The 13,182-nt window shown below is 55.1% G+C and overlaps 2 protein-coding genes across 6 annotated transcripts in view; one reads left to right on the top strand and one right to left on the bottom strand.

The window, feature by feature from the left end:
- The window catches only part of EZR (ezrin), a 51,837-nt gene extending 40,305 nt beyond the window's left edge, over positions 1 to 11,532 (top strand). Inside the window, exons 4-10 of one of the 2 annotated variants that reach the window (XM_030316708.1) lie at positions 1,463 to 1,559; positions 6,416 to 6,579; positions 6,874 to 7,004; positions 7,656 to 7,816; positions 8,166 to 8,258; positions 9,825 to 10,076; positions 10,197 to 11,532. In XM_030316708.1, the coding sequence (XP_030172568.1) occupies positions 1,463 to 1,559; positions 6,416 to 6,579; positions 6,874 to 7,004; positions 7,656 to 7,816; positions 8,166 to 8,258; positions 9,825 to 10,076; positions 10,197 to 10,361 (1,063 nt within the window). In that variant the 3' untranslated portion in view covers positions 10,362 to 11,532. The remainder of the gene's footprint in view (positions 1 to 1,462; positions 1,560 to 6,415; positions 6,580 to 6,873; positions 7,005 to 7,655; positions 7,817 to 8,165; positions 8,259 to 9,824; positions 10,077 to 10,196) is intronic. The other variant, XM_030316707.2, reaches the window with a different exon arrangement.
- Positions 11,533 to 11,751: 219 nt separating this feature from the next.
- Positions 11,752 to 13,182, bottom strand: part of SYTL3 (synaptotagmin like 3) — an 83,292-nt gene continuing 81,861 nt past the window's right edge. For 3 of the 4 annotated variants that reach the window (XM_030316702.1, XM_030316705.1, XM_030316703.1), the window contains exon 15: positions 11,876 to 12,081. In XM_030316702.1, coding sequence (XP_030172562.1) covers positions 11,972 to 12,081 — 110 coding nt within the window. In that variant the 3' untranslated portion in view covers positions 11,876 to 11,971. Of the gene's footprint in view, positions 12,082 to 13,182 lie in introns of all 4 variants that reach the window. The other variant, XM_030316706.1, reaches the window with a different exon arrangement.

Here is a 13,182-nt window from a genome sequence, read left to right as displayed (position 1 = left end):
GAAGCCACCCTGCCACCTTGAACTGGCTTGTCATAGCAAACCTACATTGCCCATCAGTTTTTATTTAAACGTGTTGGTAGGCAATTGGTTTCTGTCCATCTCTGCTTATTTTCTAAATTGAAAGTTTTTATGACCTGGGGGAAAGGTTGGGTTTTGATGGTAGGATCTTTGGATGGTGGTATGAGGGTCTGTCATTCTAGATGGTGTCCATGGTAATATGTTGAAAGCATAGGGCGAAAGAGATGAAGAACAGGGGCGGGTCGTGTGGTAAGAGCCATGTGGTTGGTCTTAACCCTCTAGAGAACTTCTCCTGGGAATGCTAAAGAGCCAGAGTTTGAGCCAGTGGTCGGCTAGTAGCGACCAAGCAGAGAAGTGCTGGGGCTTTCCTCAGGGGGTTGTGGGCCTCGTGCTGTCATAGAAGTTGGAGGAGGACACGGGAGGGTGTCTGGCCAGCCAGGTGAACATGCCATGCACCCCTAAGATGAGACCCAGAAGAGCAGAGTCCATACCAAGTCCTCATCAGGGACCTCAAACAACTGTAAATACATGCACACCCAGCCCTGGAGCACCTAATACAATAAGCAAGTTCTGACACATGAAGGGGAAATAGACAACAATAGGTAAGAGTAGGGACTTCAGTACCCCCCCTTGCAGCCATGGACAGATGATGCCCACAGAAAATGAGCAAGGCACTCTTGGAGTGGAAGCACACCAGGCACCTTTCCGTTTCCATCAGCAAGCAGCCGCTCTGAGTACAGCATGCCTAGAAAACCTAAGACATGAACTTTGACATCAGAAAGCTTACCTGTCTGGTCTTCAAAGAGCTCAATAAAAACGGAGGAATTGGGAAAACACGAAGAGAATAGTTGATGTAGCACAAGAGACTACAGGTCAAGAAGAGGCAAGGCTGTTGAAGGAGGCTGAGCTGGCCTGAGGGTGTATGTTTGTGGCGTAGAGCAGGGAGCTCTACTGGCCAGGTGGGCCGTGGGACGGGTGTTGAGGGCCTGGGTGTGAATCAGGAGCTCGATCGGAAGCCTCTTGGATGCTAAGTCGAGGCCCCTGGATTCCATCCTATGGAAACAGGATTCCTGTGTTGGCAGTTTAGAGGAGAATGGATTGACTACAAGGGAAATGAATCAGACCCAGTGACTAGAAGTGGGGTTCTGGGCACAAGGACCCAGTTAGGCTACAGGAGATGGCTGGGCAAGCTGTCACAGGGTGAAAGGGTGCACCGGGTCAGGAATCCGAGTTGACCTGGAGCTTACTGGCTGGTGCGGCCCGGTGCAGGTCTGCTGGAGCCTGGACCTGACCTCACCTAGCACAGGTAGGAACTCCGGTAACGTGTGTTATATACTGTGCTTCCTGGGCTTTATACTTTTTCAAATTGAAGCAAAAATTCTAAGAATAGATTTGCAATCCAAATACACATCTAACTATCCCCTTCCCTCTTTTTTAACCTCAGGTTGACCCCAAAGATTGGCTTTCCGTGGAGTGAAATCAGGAACATCTCTTTCAGTGACAAAAAGTTTGTCATTAAGCCCATCGACAAGAAGGCTCCCGTAAGTTTCTATGAATTCTAGGTGAGGGGTTATGGTTTTCTTATAGCCAACTATGTTTTCCGGGTAACAGTCTGATTCTCTGGGACAAGGAGCTGGTGATATGCAGGATCCCTTGTGTGGTACAGGGTAAACAAACTGCCAGCAGGTTACACTGAGGGTCAAGGACCCCTTGCATCATGTGACTGACCGCTACAGGAGAGGTGCGCTGGGGCCCAGGTGTCTGTCAAAAGCTAGCTGACTGTGTCCCCTAAGTTTTCAAATGGTCTTCGTTCCTTATGAAGAAAAGGACAGTTCTGAGTCATTGACCAAATGATAAGCATTTCATGAAAGGTTGCATTTCTGGGCTTGTGAAATGTTCGTTTTCCTGCGGAAAACCAACCTGCCTCCAGATGGTGTACCTGGGGTGGGGGCTCTCGTCGGCACCTCCCTGGAAGCCAGTTGGGGCACAAGTCTCAAGGGCCCGAGTTGGCTTTCTGAGCCGTCTCTGCAATTTACCGCGTTACAAAAAGTCACACCTGCATCCAGGGCACCGCGGGTCCTCCTGTCCCCCACCTACATTCTCTTCCGGGACTGTGCCCCTCTGCTTTTCTCCAAGCACCTTCTGCCCCCTCCAGTGCGCTTTACGCAGGTGCCTTCGCGTTGGAGCTGATGTGGGAAGTGGGTCCTCGCAGAGATGAGGCTGGTGGGACACTCTTCCTGGGAGGACTTAGCTAGAAAAGGGACTTCATTTCCTGCAGTCTGAAGAATGTAGACTGTTAACTAACAACCGCAAAGACTGGTGTGTGCGGGGAACGCATTCGGTTTTATCGTTGATTCTGCTAATGTGTAAGCTTTCAGCTATTTGGTGAGAAAATTTGAGACGTGCATGCCGTAGTGTGACGGAATGAGTGAGGATTTTGTCTTCTAATCAGAAATCTGGTTCTTAAAACTGTCACTTAAAGGATTCTCTCATCCCGTGAGCCTGTTATGATTTTTACAGAACTGTAGATCGCAAAGGACTTTGTGTCTTGGTTACAGTGTTGGGCTTAGAGAGGCCAGCATGGGCTGTGGTCCAGGCCAGGGCGTCGGGAGCCTTCCTGGGCTGGGGCCCCGCTGGGCAACAAGTGACCCACGTGGAACAGTGAGCCGCATTATTGTCCAACTGCCCCTCCCCATGTATCAGTTAGTCTGGCGTAAGTGAAAAACAGGTCTTGACGCTGTTTGTGAAAGTATTTTCTCCTTTATTGAAAACGTTTCCTGCTGTTTGTAAACTCTTGACCCCCTACTCTGTGGGTAGTTGCCCAGTTATTTACAATTAAAGCAGCATTTAATACCGAGTTGCGAGCTCCATGGTAACAGGCCACGTTAACATGCAGCATCGCAGCCCAAGGGTCACAGTGTCCCCATGTTACCATGGGCCCTGAGGTGGGGCAGTTGAGACAGTGAGAAGACCCTCAAGTCCTTGGGTAGGCTGCCGTCTGCCCATAGGGTGGTGCTCAGTTTTCAGAACTGTTTAAAGAAGTTTGGCAGAAGCAAGACTGGACTACTTAAGGATTAATGTGTGTTTTGGGGGGGGGGGTGTGCACGCGCATGCGCATGCGTTTCTTAATTCGGCTTAAGTTTAGCTTTTGAAAACCTGAAGAATATTTCCCTTTTTTTTTTTTTTAAACTTATTGTCAAATGCTTTCCATACAATACCAGTGCTCATCCCAGCGGGTGCCCCCCTCAATGCCCACCACCCACTTTCCCCTCTCCCCCACCCCCCATCAACCCTTAGTTCTCAGTAGTTGAGTCTCTTATGGTTTGTCTCCCTCCCGAATATTTCCTGATCTTAAAATTCCAAGCAAAGGTTGAATCAGCTGAGCATACTTCTACTATATACTAGTTCTGTGTGGGGCCGCTGATTAAAGAAAAGGCGAGAGAAGCACTGGTTGGTGGCATACTGCGAGCAGGCTCTTGTAGGATTGTGCACACAGCATGGGGTTCCTGTCCTCATGGTCCACATTCTAGTGCAAGAGACGGATGAAAACAAGTACCGTGCTTTCCGGCGGGGAATTCGACAGTGTGGTTATATTTAGTAACAAATCAGGGTGAGGGGACGGGGGACGGTGTGACCGCTCCAGGCGGTTGGGACTGCCTCACCAAGAAGGCCGACCTTGTCAGGCTCCTGTCGGGGGCAGGGCGGGGGGGAGCAGGGGTTCCAAGTGAGGAGCTGGTTTGAGGGGACGCGTCCCCATCCCCCTCTGCACCTCGCCAGGGTCGCTCTGCTCCTTCCTGCCTCTGCGGCACTGCCCCGCTTCTGGCCCCGTACTCGGGGCCGTAGAAAATCCCGTTGGCCCAGGAGACAGACAAGGAAACGCCAGAGGTCCGGGCTGGCTCGCTGGTGTGGCTTAGGATTCCTTTGCTGAGGCTGACTCGTGGAGGGCAGTTTCCGTGGCAGGCTCACAGACGAGCCACTGTCGCCCACTGTTGCCCGTGCTCCCGGCGACCGGGCGTGTCCCTTATAAAAGCTGGCTCTCCTTCTGCCTGCTGGGACACTGCACGGCGGGCTGGGGCACCGAGAGTGCTCGGAGCCTGCCCCCTGCCCGGTCATCCTGCGGGGGCAGAGACCGGCTCTGCCTCCTTCAAAAAGGGCTTTTTGTCCCTGTGGCCTCGTGGAAGAGTGAGGGCTCCGGCAGCTACCTGTTTAACTTAGGAAAACTGCCGTTTGCCCGGGAGCAGCTCTGCCCTCAGTTGAGGGCGGCCTCCTGGAGGCTCCTGGGGCTCCTCGCTTCACTTGCGTTTCCATCTCCTTCTCTTGTATCCTTAGGGACTTGGATCCGTTCCCTTGAACTCGCCTCATGCCTCGAGTTTCAGGTTTTAGGACGTCCGTTCTCTCCAGGGTTGGGAAAGTCCGCTCCAGGTCTAGTTGGTGTTGTGGTTTTGCATGAGGAGGCGTGGGCTGGGTACTTGGATTTAGAAATCCTTAAATAAATACTGGTTTCAGTTTTTGTTTTTAACTTGAAGTCGGAAACCAGCCTCCTTCAAAGGCAGCGTAGGAAATTTCCTCTGCTCTCAGGCTGTGTGCAGAGCTTGACTCGGGATCACCTGCCGCCATGATGCTACCGCAGTTTCTGTCTTTGTAAGGAGGAGTTGGTGCTAATGGGAGCTCCTTTGCAACGCTTAGCCACAGTCGACATCTTTTTGGGTGGCATGCCCGCGCGGCCCTAACAGAAGATCGTTTTCTCTTGTGTAACAGAGATAGGTGCGCGGTGAACACACCTGCTTCTCCCAGCTCTGCAGACACTCCCTGGGAAACCCGATGACTTCGTCACAAGTGTGTGGAAGCCCGAGGAGAGCCCCCCACCCCCGGGAACTCCATGGGCTCTCGGGTTCAACATTACTGTCTTTCCAGCGTTTCTGGCACAGATGAAAAAACAGAGGCTACATAGGGCTTCGGGGGCGTGTTGCTGAGCTCAGTGGCATGTCCCTTCGGGTTGCAGAAGCTGCTGTGTCTTTGTTTCATCCACCCTTCCCCTGTTCCCCTTCCCCTGGTCAGAATCTGGACGCCAGGAGCCCCGTACTGAGAAGAGAAAGGGGAAAAAAGCGGAAGCAGACTGGCATTTAAAAACAACTTCTCACCGGAGTTTCTAAACCCTCTCTCCCCTCCCATCCCCTGCATTAATCGCAGCAGTAGCTGGAGCTAGGACGCGAAGTCGTGTGTCCTCCCTGTGGCACATCCCAGACTTCTGTGCTCATAGTCCTAACGTTCTTGGATGCTCTGTTTGGTCTGTTCTCTTCAAAAAGGTTCCACTTCCATAAGGCAACCAGCACTCTGTCTGAGCCTCTGTGTACCAGGCAACTCCTGTCCTGCCAGACCCCATTCTGAGTCCTGACAAACAGGATCTGAGTTAATCTTCTCAGCAGTCCAGTTAGGTTACTGTCCTCCCCACTGTGCAGCTGACGGTGTTCAGCCTCAGAGGAAATGACTCACTCAAGGCCACAGGCTCGGCCGTGGCAGCGCTGTGTAAACTCCAGCACCTGGTAAATATAGGGTATTCGTTGGGTCCTTGAGACAGAGATGGATGAACACAGGCCTGCTGGCAAGGGAGGTGCCTGTCCAGTGGAAGATGGAGACCAATACAAGTCAGCCGAGGAAAGTGTGGATGACCCCCTCAAGTGCAGGGGGCACGGGAGGGGCCGCAGAGACCGGAGATGATGGCTTCATGCCGTCTCCTGATGGGCTTATGGGATTGGACAGTACTTCCCAAGTAGCAGAGATGCTTTGAGCAAATCTGCTTGGGGGCACGGAAGTGCAGTTCAGGGGAACAAGGGGTAGGCTGGAGCCGGAGCCAGAAGCCTCCACACACACGTGCCCGGCCACGGCATTTGTACCTGGTCCTGGAGCTCAACAGGCTGGCGTCAGGCGTCCGGTAGTGACCCGATTGACAGCTGGTGGCAGTGTAGGAGGTGACGGTTGAGGCAGGGAGACCAGCCGCACCCCAGGCAAGACTTGGAGATGGTGGCTCTGGGGTTGCTGGGGATGGGTGTTACCTGCAGATCAGGCAGCGCGGGAATCGGGGTGCTGGGTTTCCCAAGGCCGTAAGACCCCCTGTCCTAGAGAGGGGCTTCGTAGTCCAGCCAGAGGGGTTTCAGTGCGCGTGTACACCCGCAAAGACCACACACACTTGCTCCCTTTGTTCCGGAGAATCCAAATCCGGTGACACCAGGGACTTTCTGTCTGGCCACTTGTTGTCCCTGGCTTTTCCTTGAAGCCCCATTGTGGCCCCATTTGTCCTTTTGGAAAAGGTTATCCGGAACTTTGTGAAGTCGGGTTTGGAAGAAGACAGCCAGAGGAGGGAGCTCCCCCTGAGGGTCGGCCCTGTTCTTTTCCGTAGGACTTTGTGTTCTATGCCCCCCGCCTGCGAATTAACAAGCGGATCCTGCAGCTGTGCATGGGCAATCACGAGCTGTACATGCGCCGCAGGAAGCCCGACACCATCGAGGTGCAACAGATGAAGGCTCAGGCACGGGAGGAGAAGCACCAGAAGCAGCTGGAGCGGTGAGCGGGCGGGAGGCCAGCGGGGCGGGGCGGGGCGGCGTCTGCCTGGGCTCACTGCCCGCGGGACACCCGGGCCCTTCCCCATCGGAGGAGCCGCGGGCACCTCACCTGGCCAACGAGGGTGGAGCTGCCTCGCTGCGGGCCGGGCAGCGGGAGGGCCCCGGGGCGGGAGCGCCGGGGGTCGCTGCTGCCACTGCGGAGTCCCTTCCATCGGAGAGCGGTCCTGGACTGGGCGCTGGTGACATGGCAAGTGCCTGCCAGCTCCTAGCCTTCCCGTGCCCCTCCGCCCAACAGGCAGCAGCTGGAAACCGAGAAGAAGAGGAGAGAAACCGTGGAGAGAGAGAAGGAGCAGATGATGCGGGAGAAGGAGGAGCTGATGCTCAGGCTGCAGGACTTCGAGCAGAAAACCAAGAAGGCAGAGAAAGGTGGGTGTGTGCTGGGCACTTTTGCCGTAGGCCAGCGTCCCCGCGGCGAGGGCCAGGTGGCCGGGCAGTACGCTCACAGCCAGGATGGTCTCCGGTGAACACGGCACCCAGAGTAGAGGCTCGCGGACCAGAGCCGATGACGAGGGGTTGGATCGGATGGTTCTGTACGGTTTTAAGTGCTTTCTGCACATCATCCTTTTAAATTTCCATTCCTCACTCCTTTGGGGTTAGTACTGAGTTACCCCCGCTTTCCTGTTGAGGATGTTAAAGTTTAGCGGGTAAAACAGTTTGCCCAAGGTCACACGGCTAGTGACTGCCCAAACCATGCCACGTGGCCCTGGTCCGTCTTAGAAACTAAAACTTGGGCAGGCGGTGCAGTTTCTGCATTTGCCAGGAGAGCCTGGCCCTGGCCAGGAGGGAGAAACCCTGCGCAGCAGTTTCTGACCATGGTGAGGATGCCGATGTGCGCAGCAGGAACGCGCCCCAGAGTGCTTTTCCCTTCGGTGTCCGTGGAAGCAGAGGCCCCGGTGCAGTGCTTTGTAGCCCGTGGGGTGGTTCCCGCCCCGGCCCCCATCCTGTGCCTCTGGGCTGGGAATTCGGGGCCCCTGGCTGAAGCCGTCGAGCAGTCCTGGGTCTGTGCCCTCTCTCCAGAACTCTCGGACCAGATTCAGAGAGCCCTGCAGCTGGAGGAGGAGAGGAAGCGTGCACAGGAGGAGGCAGAGCGCCTGGAGGCTGACCGCGTGGCCGCTCTGCGGGCCAAGGAGGAGCTGGAGCGGCAGGCGGCGGATCAGATAAAGAGCCAGGAGCAGCTGGTACGAGCTCCCTGAGTGTCATGAGGCTGAGCTCGGAGAGGCCGCCTCTGGGGATGACACAGTGACACCCGCTGTATCATCCGTCCTTTGTGTCCGTGGCCGGAAAACCACCTGCTCGAGGGCTTTCAGCCTGGTGGGAGAGGCCGTCCCGGTGGGTGGACCTCGGGTGGTTCCACCGTGGTCCTCTGAGCGAGGCCTCGAGGACACAGTGGGCAGCAGCGGCCGGGGAGGAGGCGGGGACGAGGCTGAGTTGCCCACGGGGCCAGTTGCCAAAACGCGTGGCCGTCCGTCGGCAAGAGGGCCCTGGCCACAGGCCCCGCGGTAATCGGAGCTTCGTGCGCCCCGCCAGGCCGCGGAGCTGGCCGAGTACACCGCCAAGATCGCGCTCCTGGAGGAGGCCCGGCGGCGCAAGGAGGACGAGGTGGAGGAGTGGCAGCACAGGGTGAGTGCGCGCACTCCGGGCTGGGGCTGGCGGCACACGGGCCTCCCCCCCCCTCCCCCCCACCGCCGACACCAGCCCCACGTCATGAGCCAGACCCTCCCGGGGGCGGGCTCGGTCTGCCCTGCAGGGAGCCTCGGGTTCACTTCCGCCCACCTTGCCGTGCCCCCGCCCCCCGCCTCAGACCGTTCGGCCCCATCAGGCGCCAGCTTCAGACGCAGCTGTGTGGGTGTCCCTGGCAACGGGCCACCCAAGGCCTCCTGCCTCTCGCGACCCCTAGCGTATGCAGCGTGGCACCATGCAAAGGCCCAGGCTCAAGGTCTCAGGATGCAGGCAAGGGTCTCCACTCTGTTCCTCCCTGTGTGATAGGACAGGGCCCTGACCTCTCCAAGCCTCAGTTTCCTCGTTGCAGCCAACCTGTAAGGTTGCTCTGAGGACCAGCCTGCAGAGGGTTGAATGAATTGTAGCTGTAACAGTAAGAACCATGTTCCGGGGAGCCGGTCTCTCCAGCTGGGAGTCCCCCACACCCAGCAGAAAAGCATGGTCCCCGGGGGAGCTTTGGATGTGGTTCCGTGTAGACATCTGCTGAGCTGTGACAGCCCCCCACATGGACCTCCCACTGTCCTTCCCTGGTGCCTCCCTCACCATTCGGCCCCCACGCCCCGAATCCAAGTTGCATGCAGATCTCCGGTCTTTAGGTTTTGGAGAAAGCACTCATTATAAGGTATTAAGTGGCAAAAGCTGATTTCAAACTAAGCTCATCTCCAGGGCTGGAGTGGCAGCAAGATAGGCATGATTATTTGTACCGCCAAGAAGTTGCCGGAAGTTTTAGGGGTAATGGCAGGTAGGAAAGTGCTTGAACACAGTGCAGGCAGGCAGTGAGGAGCTTAATGAAGAGTGGCCACACCAGGAAGGAGAACAAAGCTGCACTCTAAAACACTATAGTGGCTTTTTCTGGTGGCTAGAGGGTTTCTTGTTTAGTAAGTTCCCTTTAAGAAACCTATACAATGAACATATTCTAGAATTAGGCACAGAAGAAAAGTATGGGGTTTTTAAAAAAATTTTTTTTAATATTAAGAGAGAGAATGCAAGTGGGGGAGGGGCAGAGAGAGGGAGACACAGAATCCGAAGCAGGCTCTGGGACCTGAGCCGTCAGCACAGAGCCCGATGTGGGGCTCGAACTCACGAACCGTGAGATCATGACCTGAGCCGAAGCCGGACGCTCAACCGACTGAGCTACTTAGGCGCCCGAAGAAGCTATGGTTCTTAAAGTCGACCCCCTGGCATCAGTTTTTTTTGTGTCCTGGGCACGGTTGAGAACTGCTCAGAGGATCTGGAGCCCCAGACTCGGGAAGAGGCTGGTCAGACCCTGCACAGGGACACGTGGTCCCCTCCTCCGCTCCGTGCTCTTAGGCTCATGCACCCAGCCCGCCAGGGGAGGGGGAGGCGAGTGGCGAGACGAGGTGCAGAAGCCTCCGTTGGTTTAAGAGAAGGGGATTCTTCCAAAGATGGTCTAAACACGTGGTTCCACGTGACAAGTGGTCACCTGTGTCCCGACTACTTTCAAAGGCCAAAGAAGCCCAGGACGACTTGGTGAAGACCAAGGAGGAGCTGCACCTGGTGATGACCGCCCCCCCGCCCCCGCCCCCCCCTGTCTACGAGCCGGTGAGCTACCACGTCCAGGACAGCCTGCAGGACGAGGGCGCAGAGCACACGGGCTACAGCGCCGAGCTCTCGAGCGAGGGCATCTTGGATGACCGCAACGAGGAGAAGCGCATCACCGAGGCCGAGAAGAATGAGCGGGTGCAGCGGCAGCTGATGGTGAGGGCAGCGGGCCGGGGGGCGCCCCTCCTCCTGTCTCCCAGGGTGGCGCGGGGGCTGTCCCCCCCCCCCCCCCCACCTCTCCTGGTCGTGCCTGACCTGTGCTGCTTCACGTTGTAGACCCTGACCAACGAGCTGTCCCAGGCCAGGGACGAGAACAAGAGGACCCACAACGACATCATCCACAACGAGAACATGAGGCAAGGCCGGGACAAGTACAAGACGCTGCGTCAGATCCGGCAGGGCAACACCAAGCAGCGGATCGATGAGTTCGAGGCCATGTGAGGCCAGGACTGGGGTGGGGTGGGGCACAGGGGTGGGGGCCTCACATCTGGGCTTTGTGGGGGGATCGCTGGCAGACTCCAGAGCTTGTATTTGTAGTTCTTTAAATCTAGAACCCCCACCCCCATCGAAGTCCAGTTCCTTTAAAATGAGAGTAGTTATGTCAGCGGGAATATTCTGGGGCTGGGATCAGTGGACGCTTCCCTGGTTTATTTTTCCCAATTGTATCATTGTGCCAAACAGGCCTGGTTTCATTATTACTGTTATTGAATCACCTCCTGGTCTTTGCCTACAGCAGGACTGAATTAAGGAAAGATGCCTGTAAAGTCCATGCTGGCATGTGTGATACAAGATTCCCTGTAATTAAAACCACATCGTGGCTTATATTCTGTGCCATACTTTTTCTGTATTTGAAATTAGCTCAAGTTGATTTTTGATTTCTATGAAGGATCCATCTTTGTATATTTTTTGAGGGGTGAAAATTATCTTGAAAACCGAGTCTAAAGCACTCACACACAGTGCACACACTGATTTTTCTTCCTCCCCTCCTCCAGTTCAGGATCAACAGGGAGGACACTCCAGTCTTAGATGAACTTTTGTTTTCTTGCTTAACAGAGGGCTACCTTGTTGGACTCACACCAATTAATGATCAGCTGTCGAGAATATTTATATATGTGACAATATGGGTTTGTAACATTAGTTTTACAAAGGGAAAGTTTCATTCTGTATATTTTGTTACCTTTTACAGAATAAAAGAATTACATATTAAAAACCATGCAACCATGGCAGGTGATGTGATGTGAGGGCAGTGATGAGGTTGATTAACTGCTATAATCACATCTGTGAACATGACTTTTCACTCTGCTCTCTGTGCACGTAACGGACTATGCACGGCTCGGTTTTCTGTCCGAGCTTCTTGTTTGAAACCATGCACACATGCTGTTCGGATAATTCAGGCCCCAGCTATGAAGGGACTCTTCCAACCTGGTCCGGTCTCCGTTCCCACAAGGAGAACCTGTTCTGACCTACCGCTTCCTCGAAAAGTTGTTGAAATGCCAGGTCTTGCCACCGGTGCCCTGTCACGCTCAGCTGTGTCCTTTTCCTTTCCGGGCAAGAGTCCTGTGCAGGTGAACCCCGCACCACAGATTGAGAAATAAAAAGATGTGCAAGGCAAGCCATGGCCGTGGGTGTGTACTTGCGTGTCGGGGTGGGAGGGTCCTCGTCGGACTCTGCATCCGAGTGGCCCTGGGGGCCGTGCTCTCCAGACCTGCTTCTGCCTCCTCGAAGGACCTAACACCCGCCAGGGCTCTTAATGTTTCTTTCAAATGCATATGCCATAAGTTTCACTCTTTGATAAGCACCGGGGCGGGGCGGGGGGGGGGGGGACAGAGGGGAGTGTTGACCATTTATTGAAATCGGACCATTTCCACACCTCAGCACAAAACCAACCCGAGACTCATGTTTATACCATCAGCCGTTGAACATAAATACACGTGGGGGTGTGGAGGAATGTTCTCGCTACAGCTGCAGCCGGCGAGTGTCCACACCCACACGTCCAGCCACCTTCTGGCATGCGGCACTCGAGACTCCCACTGCGGACTGGAACCTTGGCTTCAGTGAAGAATGAGTGTCAGGTCTGTCCACAGATTGGGGCTGGAAAGAACTTTCTGCCATTGAAGCTCTGACTGAGAGCATGAGTCCACACCGCCAGCTGCGTCTTCCTCTGCGAGGGCAGTGAGGTGACAAATCAGTAATGGGGGGTGACGAGACATGCCACCTTCCCAGCCCTTTCCTCGGCTTTATTATTTTTGAGAGCGCGAGTCGGGGGGAGAGAGCCCCAAGCAGGCTCCGTGCTGCCAGCGCAGAGCCCAGCGTGGGGCTCGAACCCACGAACCGTGAGATCGTGACCTGAGCCAAAATCAAGAGCCAGACGCTTTACCGACTGACCCACCCAGGCGCCTCACCTTGGCTTTTTAAAAAGGAGGACAATCGAGGCACCTGGGTGGCTCAGTCAGTTAAGCATTCGAGTGGCTGTCAGCACAGAGCCCGCTTCAGATTCTCTGTCCCCTTCCCTGCCCCTCCCCCCCATTCAGGCTCTTAGTCTAAAAAGTATTTTAAAAAGCCAAAGACAAACCTCTTAAAGCGTTTTTCACCTCAAGACCATATGAAAATGCCAACCACTGGTGAGGAAGGGCAAGACCACCTCTGCCCCGATACGAAACTTGGAACAGAACGCGCTCGGGCCTCCCTTCCTAAATCCTGTGTGGACTTCAGAGCCCAAAGCTGCTTTCTTTCCCATAGTTTGAAAGGAGGGGACGCGTTTGGTGGGTTGGCTCTTCGAGGTGAGTGGACGGTCTTAATACATTACTGTGGCCGTGGATCGAGGGGAGGGGGTGTCCCAGACTGGGAGCCAGGTTTGCAGACAGAAAGGAATCCCGACGGGAAGGGGGTGTGCCTTGAACAATGTTCCTTTCAAAACAGTAATTGAACGATTCTGGTTTGTCTTCAGAGGGCCTCGGGGCGGGGGGGTGGGGGGCCCTCTGGAGATGGGTGCAGGTGTCTCTGGTTGGCACAGTGTTTGAGGGGCACTACTTGTGGGCAGGGGCCAGGGTGTGCGACCCCCTGCACCAAGGGCCACCTCCCCCACAAAGCCAGCAGCACCCCAGCCCAGCAACACTGAGGAGCATCACCCTTTCATCCCACTCTTTCTGAGCTACTTTGAGTCGCCATTTGTTTGGATTAAGGTATTTTCCCGTAAGAAAATAATCCTTTTATGATGGACACCACAAACAAAAGCCAGTACTGTTCCCAGCCCATTTTGAAG

This window comes from Lynx canadensis, chromosome B2 (genome assembly GCF_007474595.2).
Source record: "Lynx canadensis isolate LIC74 chromosome B2, mLynCan4.pri.v2, whole genome shotgun sequence".
Classification (NCBI taxonomy): domain Eukaryota; kingdom Metazoa; phylum Chordata; class Mammalia; order Carnivora; family Felidae; genus Lynx; species Lynx canadensis.
The sequence above is the reverse complement of the archived record's forward strand: the minus strand, read 5'-3'. Positions and strand labels throughout refer to the sequence as shown.